Source organism: Pseudophryne corroboree, chromosome 11 (assembly GCF_028390025.1).
Source record: "Pseudophryne corroboree isolate aPseCor3 chromosome 11, aPseCor3.hap2, whole genome shotgun sequence".
In the NCBI taxonomy this organism is placed as follows: Eukaryota; Metazoa; Chordata; class Amphibia; order Anura; family Myobatrachidae; genus Pseudophryne; species Pseudophryne corroboree.
Genome location: NC_086454.1, coordinates 143,647,118 through 143,666,017, shown reverse-complemented (window position 1 = coordinate 143,666,017; position 18,900 = coordinate 143,647,118). Strand labels below are relative to the sequence as shown.

Here is an 18,900-nt window from a genome sequence, read left to right as displayed (position 1 = left end):
TCAATTTGTAACTTATGTTCCATTGAAAGCTACAGAAATTACCCCAAAAGGGCACCAGCAGTAGATCCGTACGTGCTATAGCTTGTATGGCTCTCGGAACTATCCATTCCTACATTAAAGAAACAATTAAGTTTGGTTTCAAGCAGATGATTTCATGCTGCAGAAGACTAAATCCAGGTACATACTATACGATATATCATGCATACCCAATCTATCGTTTACACATGTAGTCAATCGTGTTATCCCATCTGATGGTGCACATCATGTACGTTGTGCACGCACAACGGCACAGTGTACAGGAGCAACAATTCATTGGATACGATCTCCCTACATGATAGATCGCGCCATCATTTGCAGGTATGATATATCATATCGGCCACTTAACAAGATCACGGATCGTTCAGGTGTGTACCCAGCTTTAGAAATCAATTTGGGGTGGTGCCATTGATTTAGGGCACTTGTACACTGCACTTACAGTAGTCCCTAAAAGTTGTATTTTAATTCACACCTCTATGGGGTTGGTAACTTGCTATGTAGGGTGCCATTGCCGGCATTCACACAGCATCTTTTCCTAACAAATGCAAGTGGCTGCGATATACAGACGAGAGAATTCATAGCTAGCAGCATTATAAGGCGCAGTCACAATGCATGTCTGCACACATCCCTGAGAATTATTGTAGGACAACACTGCACTTTGCACCTCTATGGCATGTGAAAGGAAAGGGAGATGTTGGTGGCCACGAGAAGCTGAAGTTCAGTCCTCTCTGGTACTACATAGCCATGATTCTGAACTGAATTGCCCCCAGTAGGGCAAACCGGTCCTTGCAACATTTAGGTTTCTTTAACAATTAACTACTGTGGGTAAGTATCCACTTGCAGCCATATGGTTTATGTGCAGATGACAGGTTCACTTTTATTTGCAAAAGAAAAAGTTTGCAGAAAAGGGGCGGTTTTACCCACTACACCAGAACTGTAAAATCTGTTAAACAATAACCGGGAATCCCACCGCAATATCAGAACATTTTCATCAACAAATGTATGCAAGCTGTAGTGAGGTGGATCCTGGGGAGCTCATTTAAATGCAAAAAGAACCCTAGCAGGAAATTATATTATGAGCATATACATAGCTCAGCACAGCGTTCGTGCAAAAAAACCAAAAAAAAAACATAGAGGTAGACGCATACACACCTCTTTACTGACTGCAAGTACTGTACACACACTGTTTTCCATGTGATTAATCTACAACTTAACACCAAGCGCAAGGTGGGCAAGCATTTGGCACATATAATGATATAGGGGGTATTCAATTCAAGTTGAAACTGACGTCTTATCGGCAGTTTCCAACTTTTTAAGGTTGGAAAGTGTTCCGACCTATTCAATTTGGCTGCCATTTTTCCGACAGCTCAACAATTTCCGACTTGCGGATTAGCTGCAAATCCACGCTTGTCAGATTCGCGGCCAAATCCAACAGGTTTTAGCCCCATTTCCGACAATGTCAATCCGACTTTAAAAAAAGTCAGATTGGCATTGTCGGGAACTGCCAAATCCGGCATCAATTGAATACACCCCATAATGTTCTATTGGGTAAGAAAGAACTTTAACAAAATGGTAATATAATGCCCTCTTGGGAAAGAAAGAATCTTAAAAATAAAACAAAACAGCAAAGAAGGGCTCCAAGTTACCCCTGCCCTATATCCTCCTCTGTCCTTACGGTAAAGTCTGCTCTAATACTGTACAATTATGTACTCCTATAATACCCCTTTCACACCGCACAAATAAGCCGGCATATTGCCTAGTGGACACTGGTCAGTGTGCGGTGTGAAAGGGCCATGGTCGAATTCCCAGGTCGCCTGACCCAGTAATTCAACCTGGGAATAAAGCAGTGTTATTCCCGGGTTAAATACCGGGTTAGTGGCAGCGTGAATGGGTCCCCGGGTCGATGCGACCCGGTACCTGTCCACTACAATAGGGAGAGGTGGTGCGGAGATGACCTCATCTCCCAGCGCTGCCTCCCCTTGCTATGGCAACCGACCTGGCAAATTGCCGGGACGGTATGCCTGCTGTTAGGATCCAATGCTGGATCCCACCCGTGAAGGACCCGTTTCCATCAGGCATTGGCGGTGTGAAAGGGGTATAACCGATGTGTGATATGGCTGTGGGGTAGGGGTCTTCTGTTTTTATCTTTACGGCCATGCATAAGGATATAAAGATGATGCGTCTGCAAATTGCAATTTTTATATAAGCTATAGTGTCAGCATCCTCTGCTTCTTCACGGAGGTGTTCATGACAGCTGGGGGATTCTTAATGATACCTTTATAGGAAATTACCACACTCATTCTATGATTCATTGTGGGTTCAGCGTCTCTACACAAAGGGGGTCATTCCGAGTTGATCCCTCTTTAGCTATTTTTTGCAGCGCTGCGAACAGATAGTCGCTGCCTATAGGAGAGTGTATGTTTGCTTTGCAAGTGTGCGAACGCATGTGCAGCCAAGCGGTACAAAAAAGTTTTGTGCAGTTTCTGAGTAGCTCAGAACTTACTCAACCGCTGCGATCACTTCAGCCTGTTCTTGTCCAAAACTGACATCAGACACCCGCCCTGCAAACACTTGGACATGCCTGCATTTTTTCAAACACTCCCAGAAAACGGTCAGTTGCCACCCACAAATGCCCTCTTCCAGTCATTCTCATTGCGATCGGCTGTACGAATAGATTCCTCGTTAAATCCATCGCTCAGCAACGATCGGCTTTGTACTCGTACGACATGCCTGCGCATTGCGGTGCTTACGCATGCGCAGTAGTGACCTGATCACAGCGCAGCGAAAAATCCTAGCGTGCGATCAGGTCGGAATGACCCCCCTAGTTCCACAAAACAATCTTACAGAACATCTGACAGTTGAAACAAGATTGACGCGAGACTATTACTTTCATTTAATCACATGGTTGTGGGACTATTAATTACATTGCATTGTGCTCCCTTTTTTGGTTCTCGCATCCACTTCGTGTTTATCTTTTTCACTTTTATCATTATTATTTTTTTACTTTTATCTTTTACAAAATTTTAGATAACATGTTTTATTTCCTTTACCTTTCTTTAATTTGGTCCTACACTTTAAGTTCTAATCTCGTGTAACGTTTTTCTTGTTACTGTTAACTGTCAACTACTTAATATCATCCAACTGAATACTACTGATGACACCATGTTTTTCTATTCCTGTGTCACCGCAGAGGCGTAACTGTGGGAGGCAACGGAGTCGGCTGCTGCCGGGCTCCTGCTATGAGGGGGCACCTCTCCTGGCTATGAGACTTGCAAAATAAATTGTCAGAGAAATAATCAGCATTGTGAGTGACAGAGCAGATCTATGTAGTGTGTGTCGGCTAACAATTCTAACTAGTAGCTTCATATAGTTAGAGTCTGCAGGCTTGCTATGCAGGAGCAAATAGCTTTATCAGTGAGGTGTCTGGCTTCCGCGTAACAGGTCATGGGTTCTAATCCTAGGTATGACTGCTAAGAAATGTGTGATTTGAAATAAATGACAATGAAATGTGTGTGTATATATATATATATACACACACACACACACACACATGTTTTTTCCCAGAACACTCTATATATATATATATATATATATAGATATAGATATATATATAGATATATAAACAAACAAGGATGATGTCCGGCACTCCAATACCTTAATGATTAACTCGTCTGGGTGCCCTTCCTGAGGTAATATGAAATGGGGGTGGGATGGATGGCACTCCAGCATGTGAATAAATGATCAGGAAACCAGGTAGGTAGCCCGGCTACCTACCTGGTTTCCTGATCATTTATTCACATGCTGGAGTGCCATCCATCCCACCCCATTTCACATATATATATATATATATATATATATATATATATATATATATATATATATATATATATATATATATATATATATATATATATATATATATATCCTCCGGGCAACTGGGACGAACTTACACCACTGTGTCACTGTATTATCTTTTGCAGTGCAATAAACAGAATTTATGGAAAAAAACATGTTGGATTGTACAGATACATTAAGGTGCATAAACACTGGACTATTTTTAATTGAAAACGCTCATTTCAACTAGGACTCATCATCCAAAACGGCACGTTCGGGCCAGCCGCAACGTGAGGTCACTAAACAATATCAGTAGCGATATGGTTCAGTGTGTACACTATGTCGGCTGCCCGGGAAGGTAGGAAAAACACCAGGCTCATGGAGCGAATCGCCCAGTGTGTACGCACCTTTAGAGTTGGAGGGAAGCACCTCCTAGATCAGGCCTGGCCAACCTGTGGCTCTCCAGCTGTTGTAAAACTACAAGTCCCATCATGCCTTGCCACAGTTTTGCTATTAGGGAATGCTAAAACTGTGGCAGGGCATGCTGGGATGTGTAGTTTCACTACATCTGGAGAGCCACAGGTTGGCCAGGCCTGTCCTAGATGAACTCTAAATTGAAGTTTACTCTGCTGATGAAGCTAAAACAAACATTTCACATTTAATTTTATGCCTCAATTGTAACTGTAAACTTGATTTAGGGTTATACGAGTTTTAGAAATAAAATCCAGCTAGGGGGTACAAATTGGTACCTAAACAAAATAGCCGTAGTAAGGTTGCAAAATGCTATTTAATTCCATCCAGCCTTCTTCTACATACAGAAAACACATAATGGGTAGCTTTATTTATTACGCTGATTTAGTGTCCAGCTAAACCAGATGCTGCATATTTTATTTCCACCCCCAGTTCCCTCCCAATAGCACAAAAGGATACAAAGTTCTACCTGTGTTTACATCTAGCACTAAATCAGGCTCTTAAGAGTTTTAGCTCTGAACTAGCAAAAACAGCCTTTGCCACCGCAGCTATTTCCAGTTGGCACAATTACGCCTGACGCAACTGGAGTGTACCACTGCTGCCACTTCCAATACATCCAGTGCTAGCAGCACAGCAGTAACAAGCCCACTGTCATGCACTCGCTACAACGGAATAATGATAGCTAAAATACAAAAACGCCAGAATAAGCATCATGCTCTCATCACAATGTAGGGCAATAATTTAGGGTAGAGGTGGGCTGACATTTACACAATGACAGATACAAAAGGTATCAAATGCTTTAGATACAAACTGAAATAAGATGTTCCTTATGATGCGACAAGCTCACTATGTTATATCAGTACAAGTGATGTAAGATCTCTCTTACACTTGTATACTGTAGTCCTCTGAATAAGTTAGCCAAGGTTTTACACAGTTAACTTCGTTCTTACTGATTTTTTGATTTTTTTTTTAGCATGAAATGCCCGATTTATGGAACAGAGGGGCAGATGTATTATCCTGGAGAAGGCATAAGGAAGTGATAAACCAGTGATATGTGCAAGGTGATAAAGGCACCAGCCAATCAGATCCTAACTGTTCATTTACATAATGGAACTGATTGGCTGCTGCCTTTATCACCTTGCACATAGCATGAAATGCCCGATTTATGGAACAGAGGGGCAGATGTATTATCCTGGAGAAGGCATAAGGAAGTGATAAACCAGTGATATGTGCAAGGTGATAAAGGCACCAGCCAATCAGATCCTAACTGTTCATTTACATAATGGAACTGATTGGCTGCTGCCTTTATCACCTTGCACATATCACTGATATATCACTTCCTTATGCCTTCTCCAGGTTAATACATCTGCCCCAGAGTTTGTATGTAAGCTCTAACAAGCAGTCCCCTGTATGATCTTTACATTATCTCTATAAACTCTGTATGATTATAACTACAGTACTCAGAGAATTTACGCATGTCCTCGCAACGGTGGTCACATACTTATATAAACAGGTATCTTTTTTTTTTTTTTTTTTAAATTCGCTCCATTATGTATATACCTAAAAAAAGAAGAAGAAAAAAAAAAAAAAAAGACTATTACCTATGTAATATGTAATGTTCTAGTCCAACACTTTGGGGTCCATTCAATAAGCATCACAGGGATGTTGCTATTGAGTTAAGTGCCCAGAGCTATTCAACTGACTGCACTTAACCAGGGGCATACACCTTACCGCAACTGATGACAGGGGTTTAGTTGTGGTACACTGCATCTGCCAGTTACGTGTCGGGCACAGTGCTGGTACCACATGTGGTAAGCCTGCAACTAGCCCCGAGGCACTAGTTAATGCAGATTTCTGCTCACACCCTCAGGAGACAGCGAGCAGAAATATGGTCATTACAGGATTACCATGGGAGCACCTGACTAGCTCCGTGCACTTGACCCAGGAGCTACAACCCGGATTGCTAACTTCATCACCCCTTTTGTTTCAAAGTGATTAGTTCTCCCGTTTCTAGTTCTTGCTGTGGCCGCAGATCTTTTACGGTCAGTCATAGTTGAATAAAATATGGTTGGCAATACATTGGGATTGATCTTGGACCAATTCTAAATGCATAATTTACATCTAGTACTTAGGACTGTGGAATGACCCTCTTCAATTCTGTAAGGTCCACTTGCAGTTCTCCAAATGTGACCCTTGGAATGTTCCCCCTCTCCCATCTTGCTTATAAAGTGTATAAGTATACAAATGTATGCAATAAAAGTATAGGGCCACATGCGAGTATGAAAAAACACAATAATAGTCTCGTATTGACAGATAAAAACACTCCCTTCTATACTATAGGGCGTCAGCCATCCCCTAAAAGTTCAGCACTGGTAAGCTGCTGTTCAAATTAAATAAAAATGTGGGGAAAGAGACATATGGATTTTTTTTTTTTTTTTAAAGGTTTTACAGAAACGTATACGCCAGAAAAGTTTAAGAACAAATACTAAAAAGAAAGGGTATAAAAAAAATGTATATAGAGAAAAGATTCTTAGAAGCTAATTAAAAACAGACTTTTAGTATGAGAAATTTTAGCTTATCTTAGTGTGGAGAGTCATAGAGGAGTACCCAACGCGTTTCATCAGTCTGACTTCATCAAGGGGTAACACACAAATGGGCAGGGCTGATATTTATACCTGCTAGTATTAAGGATTCAGGCTGTGACATCATTTCCTGTTAATTAATCTATTAACTAATGACAAATTTTTAGCTAAAAAACAATGGAGCTGATTCCTAATATAGTAGAGAATCGGTGTTCTAAATACATTTAAAAAATGAGCATTCAAAACGTTAGAAATGATGGAGAGTCAATTCCCTTAGTTGTTCGTACTTCCACTACTCTTCCTGTGTCAGCGGTTATGTACTGCATATGCGCGTCCTCCCCACCTCCAGTTGAGCGGAAGGCTAGGTGGCGGTGTGGAGTATGGTCCGCCCCGCTTCCGTCCCCAGTTTATGGCCACTGGCATAAGTACTTGAGGCGGGCATATACCTGGAAGCAAAACCACTGTGACCCTATGACGCCGCGGACAGACCATGTGACGCCGCGGAAAGAATCACCAGAAGTGGGGCACATAGCCTGTTAACCTAGGACGGAAGTGGGGCGTATACGTTTATGTGTAAAACCTTTTTTTTTTTTTTAAATTCCATATATCTCTTGAAAATAAATTTGCTGTCAAAACGTTTTACCAAAAACTATCATTCCCTCTACTTTTTATTTTATTATACCATAGAACTTGTTTTTAGTTTTTCTTCATAATACGTATATTCATTTAAGAACATTGGTCGCCTGGACCCCTATTCCCCCACATTTTAAGTATACAAATGTGTAGGAAGTTTATCACCATTTTAACGATTTTGAACATCTGGACTGAAAGTGCCAAAACATATTTAATTTTTAATGTACTTTATACAATTTCCTACGTGGCAATGACATATAGGGGGGGGGGGGGGGGGGGGGGGGATTTAACTAACGGTGAGAATTGCTGTTGCTATGTTTAAACGCCAGCACGGTACCCCATCTTGCGCTTTTTTCCCAGCTGAATGAGAGATGATGCTATGGGGATTCAAACACATTTTTGCAAGATCCAGCTGCCGTATAGCGCGGCTATTGTCGCACTGAATTAAGCCAGGCAAAAGGATTCACCACAACTGAATTCCTCTTTTTCTGTGCTGTACATTTTATGTAATACTAGACCCAACTGTATCTAACAGCTATACAAAATAGAGATATACAATTAAGATATGGGCAAGAGTCTTAACAACAATAACTTAATTTTCATTAATTTCATATAGCAGAAGGGTTACATATGCGTGCGGCATATGCTATAAATAAAAATCATAAAAACTAAAATATAAATACGTTGGTGGGATGGAACTAGGAGACTGTCGCCACTTTGTACCTCAGTGACCTACAAGTAAAATTATCTTCTCAATAGTGTACTGTAGGCAGATACCATGGAATATAGAGATATCCATCATGGTTTTTGATCTCCATAAAAATAATTCTCAATGATTCAATTAGCATTGTGGGGATAAAGTTCATGGGTTAAGTACCTGGAGCTATTAAACTGACTGCACTGCATCTAACACTTAACCTGGGAGGTGCACTTTACCGCAAATAGTGCCCTGGGCTTAGTCGTGGTAAACTGCATCTCCCGGGGTGTGATGCGGTTACACAATTAGCCCTGAAGCACTAGTTAATGCACTACAGGTAGTTGCGTTCTTATGTGGGAGCAATTAAATAGTTCTGGGCACTTATACAGAATCAGTGTTATTATTTGGTTTTAATCCAGAAATAAAGTTTAACAACCAATAACAGTTTTATGAATTTATGCTTAAGACTCAAAAAAAAAAAAAAAAAAAAAAAAAAAGGGGGAAGATTGAAAAAATAATTCATCCATATCTGCTCCATTAAAAGGCCCTAAATACTTCTATACTGGTGTACATGAAACCTTCAGTATTGTCAGGTGTTTGAGTAAATACATTCTATTAATAAAATAAAATAATAATAATAATAATACAAAACAATTGAAAGCCCGAGAAGGCATGTATGTAATCTATACAGTTACAGAAAATTAGAAGGGGGAAATATAGAGAAAAGATACAAGCATGCCAATTCAAAACATATCAATTACATATAGGAAGCAGGTAAAGGTAAAATGTTATAGCCGTGCATGGCAGCAATGTGTACAGAGAGGGCAGGTTGCTGTACCAAGAGCGAGTTGCGCATGCTGAATAGGCAAAGATGTGCCACTGATCATCTACGATACATGCTTGCAACAGGTAATAGGACATCTACAGAGCATGCCAGTAGTTCATGCCAACAATATAACTGGACATGAACGGTGTAAGTCAACAACGTGAGGATCATGCCAATGGTGCATTGGTTAAAAAAATCTTCTTTACCTTTGAAGGTCAGAATACCAATAGTGGAGCCTGTGAATGATTCTGCTTGGCCTGGTCTGTCAGCGGATTTTATTCCTTGAAAGTTGCCATACTGGGGGCACAAGATTTCAGGAGAGGATTCCAGGCTTTCTGAATTCCAATCTTGCACCCCAGCTGCCAATGCTCTTAGAGCTTCAATGGTTAAATTTTCCTGCACTTGGTCTTCCAATGACTCGGACTGAAGAACTGCTCCTCTATGAGAGTCAGTATCATGAGTTTCTGCCAGGTCTACAAAGCCTTCGCTGTGAGGAGAGTCTGGAATATGCGATGCGGCTCTGTTCAGTTTATCGGTTCCACTGCCAGTTAACAATAAATTTTGGGTCTTGCTGTACTGTGCCGACCAGAGGGGATCTGAATGGATGTCAGGATTCTCTTCCTTTGCCGGATATTGTCTCTCGCGTTCATTCCCCTGCTGTGTATCGCCGATTTCTACCCAGCCATCCTCCGTTTGCTCTCTACGATCTGTCTCTGAACCTTTGAATCGCCAACCAGCATCTATAACTGTGTCATCAGACTCTCCTGAGCTATCCTGGTCTTCATCAGCATCTGGCCACCTGAGATCAGACCTGGAGTCATATGAATGGTCTTCACTTTTTGTAGAACGAAACTCTGCTGATTCTCCACATGCTTTCAGAGATCCTAAATTTTGTTTCATGTAGCTGTCTTCTGCTGAAGCTTTGTTAAGTACATCCATGCCTTTATTCAAACCTTGAGGACCGGATTCTGTTTGATGGTCAGATAACTTAGAAACTTCAATAGGCAAATGTTCAGTCTCCGAATCCTCTTGCCCTGTATGTGTTCTGACATGCATGAAAACATCCCTGTTTATGAATGAATCTTCCTTAGTAATAGAAACACCTGGGCGTGCATATCCAACCAAAAATGATTCATCCGCTTTTGTAGATTGGTCAGAGGTTTGTGAAAGTCCATAGAGGTTTCCTTTGTCTTCAATGTCCTTGAACTCAAAGCGTGAGCTGTTGGCAATCATTTCAAAAGGAGACCCAGGTGATTCTGGACTGGGGTGTTTGGGTTGAAGTTCTGGAGAGAAGGGCGTCAGAGAAAAGTCTGTAAAGACTGTCCCACTAATAAAATGTCCGTTTATTGACAGGGCAAAGCTGTTTTATTAATATCTATTTTACATACTGGCACAGGGAAATCATTGACACGTAGCCAGATTACTACAAGTGGCAACATTAATACAAAATTCAGCACAGTGCATTTATTTGCCCATGTGTATGTGCTCATAACTACAGCGGTGCCAGGTTTCTTATTAATATGTTTTTACCCGAATATGAGCAGGTCAGACAGAACTCATACATACTGCTACCTGAGCAGATCTGTCGCTACATATGTAATATGTACATAGAAACAGAATTTATACACCTGGTGCCGTCACTGGCCGGTATCTATGTATTGTAGTGCATTTTTAATGTATTAATATATATAAATATATTTTTAAGTCAAAGCGCAGTCTCATATTTCTTTTTTCATAAGTAATATGTACATATTTCATCAGTCGCAACAGAACATTTTACACATGCTACTGCACGGTGGACACAAGCATGCGGTACCTAGTGATCACTTCTGAACGACCCTCTCAGATCCAGGTAATTAAAACTAAACTCTGCCAGCACTATCCACTGCTTCAAGGTGCAAGAGGTGACCCCATCTTCATAGGGTTGTCTTATATTTAAACACACTTTGCTACATACACAGAAGTAATAAATAATGTGACCCATAAAAAAAGATACCAGGATTATTTGCTCAAGAGTCAGACTAAGCTAAAAAATAAGATGTTTATTTACTGCACTATGAAAAACATGACGGTCACATTTGAGACATTGCTGCAACATAGCTGAACAAAGACGGATATGCGAACTTTGCTGCAGGAACACTTGTTCCACAAGGCACAATTTCTGAAATCCTCTAGCATGTTGCATAATTGCCTTGTGCAGCACGTGGTTATTACACAATATCAGCCTAATATTGTGTTTTTAACCCATATATATATATATATATATATATATATATATATATATAAATAAATATGTTGGACTGTCCTCATTTATTTCTAAATACTAACATGCATTTAATCTAATGTATTACCGCCTGCCACTGGAAGATGCACTTGTTCATGCGAGTGCTGTGGGGGGAGAAAGGAACTACTAAGTACTCTGCAACATCAATTAGCTCTCACTGTTCACATTAGTGTCTGGGTTGCCTTTTTATATATATATTTTTTAATCTACAATTATATAGGAGTACTAAAAAAGAGTTTCTACTTCACAGGCAGATTACTAACCACAGCCACCAATGCCTGCAACAGCCGCCAAAATACAGTCATTTCATTTTTGATGCTTAAGTTAGCATCGGGTGGAATATCAGAGGTTCTACCCAATACCAAAAGTTTGTTACCTGGGGTGGTTTCCCAGATATGTTACGATGTCAGTGGGTAACACGCTGCTAGTTAGAAAGCACCAGACTGCAGGACTCACTTCTGCCGTCTCAAGGCAGATTTATTAAGCCTGGTGAAGTGATAAAAGTGGAAGGTGATAACGCACCAGCCAGTCAGCTCCTAACTGTCACTTTTCAATCCCAGCCTGTAACCTTGAAGTTAGGAGCCGATTGGCTGGTTCGTTATCGCCTTCCCCAGGCTTAATAAATTCACTTCACCAGGCTTAATAAATCGGTCCCAGTCTTTTATAAAACAGGCATTGCCTTCTCCACCAACAAAACGCTACCAGTGGGCAGTAGCCAATAGAGAAGCACCAGTCAAGCTAACAAATTGTAAAAACCCATTAAACCTATGAGATCCCAGGTATAGGGTGGGATGGAATCATTTTCAAAAGTACCCCACTCAATCATCTATTTCTTGAAACACCAATTCAGAAATGAAAATGCTTTGTAAGGAAAATAATAGGATTTTAATACCTACCGGTAAATCCTTTTCTCTTAGTCCGTAAAGGATGCTGGGGTCACATTAGAACCATGGGGTATAGACGGGATCCGCAGGAGACATGGGCACTTTAAGACTTTTAAAGGGTGTGAACTGGCTCCTCCCTCTATGCCCCTCCTCCAGACTCCAGTTATAGGAACTGTGCCCAGGGAGACGGACATTTCGAGGAAAGGATTTATTGTTAAACTAAGGTGAGATTCATACCAGCTCACACCTCAAGCATGCCGCACAACATGGCATTCAACAGAACACAAGCCAACGGCATGAACAATTGCAGCAACTTGCTGACAATAAACGTAACAACATGTGTGTAATCACAACTAATAACTGCAGATATAGTGCGCACTGGGACGGGCGCCCAGCATCCTCTACGGACTAAGAGAAAAGGATTTACCGGTAGGTATTAAAATCCTATTTTCTCATACATCCTAGAGGATGCTGGGGTCACATGAGGTTATGCCAAAGCTCTAGAACGGGCGGGAGAGTGCAGATGACTCTGCAGCACCGATTGACCAAATTTGAGGTCATCATCTGCCAAGGTATCAAACTTGTAAAACTTAGCAAAAGTGTTTGATTCCGACCAAGTAGCTGCTCGGCAAAGCTGTAACGCCGAGACCCCCCCCCGGGCAGCCGCCCAGGATGAGCCCACCTTTCTAGTAGAATGGGCCTTCACCGATTTCGGTAACGGCAATCCAGCCGTGGAATGAGCAAATCGTACCGCAGATCCAGCGCGCAATGGTCTGCTTGGAAGCAGGACACCCAATCTTGTTGGGAGCATACAGGACAAACAGAGCCTCTGTTCTCCTAATCTGAGCCGTTCTGGCGACATAAATCTTCAAAGCTCTGACCACATCCAGAGACTTTGACTCAGCGAAGGCGTCAGTAGCCACAGGCACCACAATAGGTTGGTTCATGAGGAAAGAGGAAACCACCTTCGGTAGAAATTGCTGACGTGTCCTCAATTCAGCTCTATCTTCATGGAAGATCAAATAAGGGCTCTTGTGAGACAAGGCCGCTAACTAAGACACCCGCCTTGCAGATGCCAAAGCCAACAGGATGACCACTTTCCAAGTGAGGAACTTCAACTCCACCCTCTGTAAAGGTTCAAAACAATGTGATTGAAGGAACTGCAACACCACATTAAGATCCCATGGTGCCACTGGAGGCACAAATGGAGGTTAGATGTGCAACACGCCTTTCACGAAAGTCTGAACTTCTTGAAGGAAGGCCAATTGTTTCTAAAAGAAAACCGATAATGCTGAAATCTGTACCTTAATTGAGCCCAATTTTAGGTCCGCATCCACACCTGCTTGTAGAAAATGGAGAAAACGTCCTAGCTGAAACTCTTCCTAAGGAGCCTTTTTGGATTCACACCAAGAAACATATTTTCTCCAAATACGGTGGTAATGTTTAGACGTTACCCCTTTTCTGGCCTGAATAAGTGTGGGAATGACTTCACTGGGAATACCCTTACGGGCTAGGATTTGGCGCTCAACCTCCATGCCGTCAAACGTAGCCGCGGTAAGTCCTGATACACGCACGGCCCCTATTGTAACAGGTCCTAGCGCAGAGGAAGAGGCCAGGGATCTCCTATGAGTAATTCCTGAAGATCTGGATACCAAGCCCTCCTTGGCCAGTCTGGAACAATGAGGATCGCCCGAATCTTTGTTCTTATGATCTTCAGAACTTTTGGAATGAGAGGAAGTGGAGGGAATACATACACCGACTGAAACACCCACTGTGTCACCAGTGCATCCACTGCTATTGCCTGAGGGTCCCTTGACCTGGTACAATATCTCTGAAGCTTCTTGTTGAGACGAGATGCCATCATGTCTACTTGAGGAATTCCCCAACGACCTATCACCTCTGTGAAGAATTCTTGGTGGAGGCCCAACGTCTGAAATTGGTAATGACAATCCTGAATCGCAAATCTCCAAGGAAAGCCTGATGTGGAGGATAAATGGGAACATGTAAGTAGGCATCCTTTATGTCCACCGAAACCATGAAATCTCCTTCCCCCAGACTGGAGATCACTGCCTTGAGAGATTACATTTTGAATTTGAACTTCTTCAGGTAGAAATTTAGGGATTTCAGGTTTAGGATTGGCCTGACCGAGCCGTCCGGCTTCGGGACCACGAAAAGGCTTGAATAAAATCATTCTCCCCGTTGTGACTGGGGAACCAGGATAATGATTTGATTCTGACACAACTTTTGTATAGCCTCGCTTACTACCTCCCTGTCCTCCAGAGAACTGGTAAGGCCGATTTGAAAAATCGGCGAGGGGGAACGTCTTGAAACTCCAGTTTGTACCCTTGGGACACTATTTGTAAAACCCACGGGTCTAGGCCCGAACGAATCCAAAACTGACTGAAGAGTTTTAGACGTGCCCCCACCGGTGCGGACTCCCGCAAGAGAGCCCGAGCGGCATGCGGTGGATTTGGCAGAAGCAGGGGAAGACTTCTGCTCCTGCGAACTCGACAAGGTTGTTGGTCCTTTACCTCTTCCCCTCCCTCTACTAGCAAGGAAGGAAGAGCCTCGCCCTCTTCTATATTTATTGGGCCGAAAGGACTGCATTTGATAGTGGTGCTTTTTCTTTTGTTGCTGAGGAACATAAGGTAAAAAAGATGACTTACCCGCGGTACCCGTACATACAAAATTATCGAGGCCATCCCCAAACAAGACACCACCTTTATATGGGCGAGACTCCATATTTTTCTTTGAGTCTGCACCAGCATTCCATTGGTGAATCCACAATGCTCGCCTAGCCGAGACCGCCATGGCATTGGCTTTTGATCCCAAAAGGCCAATATCTCTCGCAGCTTCCCTTAGGTATGCTGCAGCGTCCTTGATATAACCTAGCGTCAAGAGGATGCTATCCCTATCCAGTGTATCTATATCAGATGACAAGTTATCTGCCCACTTTTCGATAGCACTACTCACCCACGCAGATGCAATGGCAGGTCTGAGCAGCGTACCCGTGGTCGCATAAATGGATTTTAACGCAGTTTCTTGCTTACGATCTGCTGGGTCCTTAAGGGCCGCCGTGCCCGGTGCTGGGAGAGCCACCTTTTTAGACAAACGTGATAGGGCCTTGTCCAAAATGGGGGGTGACTCCCACTTTTTCCTGTCCTCAGTGGGAAAAGGATAAGCAACCGGAATCCTTTTGGGGATTTGAAACTTTCTGTCAGGGCTTTCCCAGACTTTTTCAAATAGAGCGTTCAGTTCATGAGAGGGAGGAAACGTCACCTCCGGTTTCTTTTCTTTATACATACAGACCCATTTATCAGGAACAGCAGGGTCCTTAGTGATATGTAATACATCTTTAATAGCCACAATCATGTACTGAATGCTATTTGCCAATTTTGGATCTAATCTGGAATCACTATAGTCGACACTGGAATCAGAGTCCGTGTCAGTATCAGTGTGCATCAACTGGGCAAAAGAACGTTTATTATAGGGGACAGACCCACAGTAAAGTCTGTCAGAGGGACACAGAGAGGAGTTGCCAGCTCACAACCCAGCACCAAACTAACAACTCTGAAAACACTAAAAAATGCCTCAGACCTGTAGCGCTTTTAAATGTCAAAATACTGCACCGATATATACTGCGCCACCCCCCCCCCCCCCCCCCCCCATTTTGCACCTTGATACTTGTCAGCAGTGTAAGGAAGGACCAACGTCTCTGCAGCCTTGTGGAGAGGAAATGGCGTCGAGCAGTGAGCTGTGAAAGTGAGGAAGAAGCTCCGCCCCCGTAATGGCGCGCTTCTGTCCCGCTCAAATTACACAAATAATTATACTGGCGGGGGTTAGGACAGTGCCCAGGCACTAATGTCCCCTCTTGCCAGTTAACTTTTAATGAGGATTTATGCTGCTGCTGCCCCCCCCCCCCCCCCCCGCAGTGCCTGTGTATGTGTGGGAGCATGGCGCGCACCTCAGAATGCCGTCACTGGAGAAGTCTTCTAATCTTCTGCTACTCACCTGTCTTCTGGCTCTGTAAGGGGGTGACGGCAGGCGGCGGGAGTGAGCATCTGGGAGCGCCCAGCGATCATCACCCTCTGGAGCTAATGGTGTCCTGTCAGCCAGAAGCAGAGCCATTGAACTCACCAGAAGTTGGTCATACTTCTCTCCCCTAAGTCCCATGAAGCAGGGAGACTGTTGCTAGCAGTCCTCCCTGAAAATAAAAAACATAACATGTCTTTTCAGAGAAACTCAGTAGAGCTCCCCTAGAGTGCATCCAGTCTGCCTGGGCACAATTCTAAAACTGGAGTCTGGAGGAGGGGCATAGAGGGAGGAGCCAGTTCACACCCTTTCAAAGTCTTAAAGTGCCCATGTCTCCTGCAGATCCCATCTATACCTCATGGTTCTAATGTGACCCAAGCATCCTCTAGGACGTATGAGAAATATTATATATTATATATATATATATATATATATACACATATATACACACACACACACACACACACACACACACACACACACACACACACACACATTGTGAATATGCTCCGTTGCCCTCCCTCCATCACCTGGTTCCCTGGGTATGCAGTATACGATCCGAAATAAGGCGGCACTCTGGAGTCTTAATGGCAGTAAACAAACCGATGGTGTATTAAGGTCAACGTTTCGAGGCTCGAGGCCCCGTCTACAGGACACCCAATATGTATGTATGTATGTATGTATGTATGTATGTATGTATGTATGTAAATAAATAGGAAAGTAATAAGAGGTGTATTTACACTCTCCCATTTTTTACTAAAGGCAACTACTATCTGTAGCTATCCATAAGGGGGTGGATGAAACTGTGGGAGCAAAGCAAGGGCACGCAAGCAGAGTAATGCTGGAATGGTCATGTAGCCTGCAGCACCGCTACCTTTTTTCCTGCATCAACGCTTCCACCCCTTCTTCATGCATCTGAAGCACAACTAACTTCCCTTCTTCCGGCATCTGCAGCACCACTAACTGCCCTTCTTCCGGCATCTGCAGCACCACTACTAACTTCCCTTCCTCCTGCATCTGCATCGACACAAACTACCCTTCTTCCTGCATCTGCAGCACCACCCCTTCTTCCTGTATCAAATCCCCCACCATCTTGTATCAGGTTCTCAGCACAACTGTGTTATATGTAACAGCTAAATATTACATATGGTGCCACACTGCTCCATAAAAGGTGCACTGGGCTCCATGTACATTATATTGTACTACTGCTCATTTCACAAAGACGACATTTTTTTCCCCCACTGTAAAAGAAAACTTAATTTGGTGATAAATTACTTGCCCAGAACAATAATTAAAACATTAATTGTGGTAATGCCACAGCATGTAAAAAGTACACTATAAAAAAAAGCACTGCTTATTTTGATATATTATTATTATTATTATTATTAACAGTTTCTTATATAGCGCAGCATATATTCCATTGCGCTTTAAGGCCATAATCTTGTTTTAAATAGTGTTCACTCTAAGCTTCTTTCGCAGGGCGCTGCGCCCTGCCCCTTTTTTGAGTGACAGAATGCGCCCTGCCCGTTTGCGCCCGCCCTGCTAAGAGCTGTCTTCTCCCCCCGCCGCGCTGTCACTTCTCCCCCCATGTGATCGCAAAATACGCGCTGCTATATCCAATCGCCGCCAGCAGCGCCTCCTCATCCAATCGCCGCTGGCAGCACCTCCTCATCCAATCACCGCCAGTGCCTCCTCATCCAATCACCGCCGGCAGCGCCGCGTCATCCAATCGCCGCCAGCGTCTCATCATCCAATCGGTGCCGGCAGCGTCTCCCCATCCAGTTGCAGTGTCTCGCTATCGAAGCCCGCCTGAGACGTCCCTCCCTCCTCCCTGCCCGCATGCTGCTCCAGGGACTGACTACACTACTTGTTTGCTGGTGCGAGGTCGCTTGGAAAATAGCGGAGACGCTGGAACGGGTTAGGTTCTCTGCTTCCGCCCTCCGGAACCTACTGACAGCGGGTAACATTGCTGTTACTAAAGGTACGGCAGGGCTGGGAGACTGTTCTGGTAGATACTGTATGTCACTTGTGAGCAACGCGCGCCCTCACCCAATGCATCTATTACTGAGCTTCACCATCTTGTAGCCATGTCTCTGTCCCCATGGAGTACAGCCGCCCCCCACCCCGCTCCGTTAGTTGCTTACAAGTTTAACTTTGTCCCCATGGAGTACAGCCGCATGTAGCCAAAGTTAAACTTGTAAGCAACTAACAGAGTGGGGTGGGGGGCGTAATTCGGCTAATGATAGAAATGGTCGGGGCTGGGGCAGTGCCCATTATTTACTTCACCCATGCCACCACACTGCCCAACATAAACACACCCAATACCCCCACAGTGGACAACATACACCCACACGTGCCCAGCATATGCACACCACCACAGTGCCCAGCATACACACCCCACAGTGCCCATAACACCCTCCATACCCACCCAGTGCTCATTATACACCCACAGTGCCCAGCATATGTACACCCCCACGGTGCCTATAACACCCTTCATACCCGTACTGTGCTTATTCTACACCCTTCATGCCCACACAGTGCCCAGCATATGTACACTCCCACATTGCCAGCATACACACCCCACAGTGCCCATTACACCCTCCATACCCACATAATGCTCA

At 43.5% G+C, this 18,900-nt stretch overlaps 1 protein-coding gene across 3 annotated transcripts in view; it reads right to left on the bottom strand.

Moving 5' to 3' along the window:
- The window catches only part of RTN3 (reticulon 3), a 129,932-nt gene that overhangs the window by 70,154 nt on the left and 40,878 nt on the right, over positions 1 to 18,900 (bottom strand). For all 3 annotated transcript variants that reach the window (XM_063944898.1, XM_063944896.1, XM_063944897.1), the window contains exon 3: positions 9,286 to 10,362. In XM_063944898.1, coding sequence (XP_063800968.1) covers positions 9,286 to 10,362 — 1,077 coding nt within the window. The remainder of the gene's footprint in view (positions 1 to 9,285; positions 10,363 to 18,900) is intronic.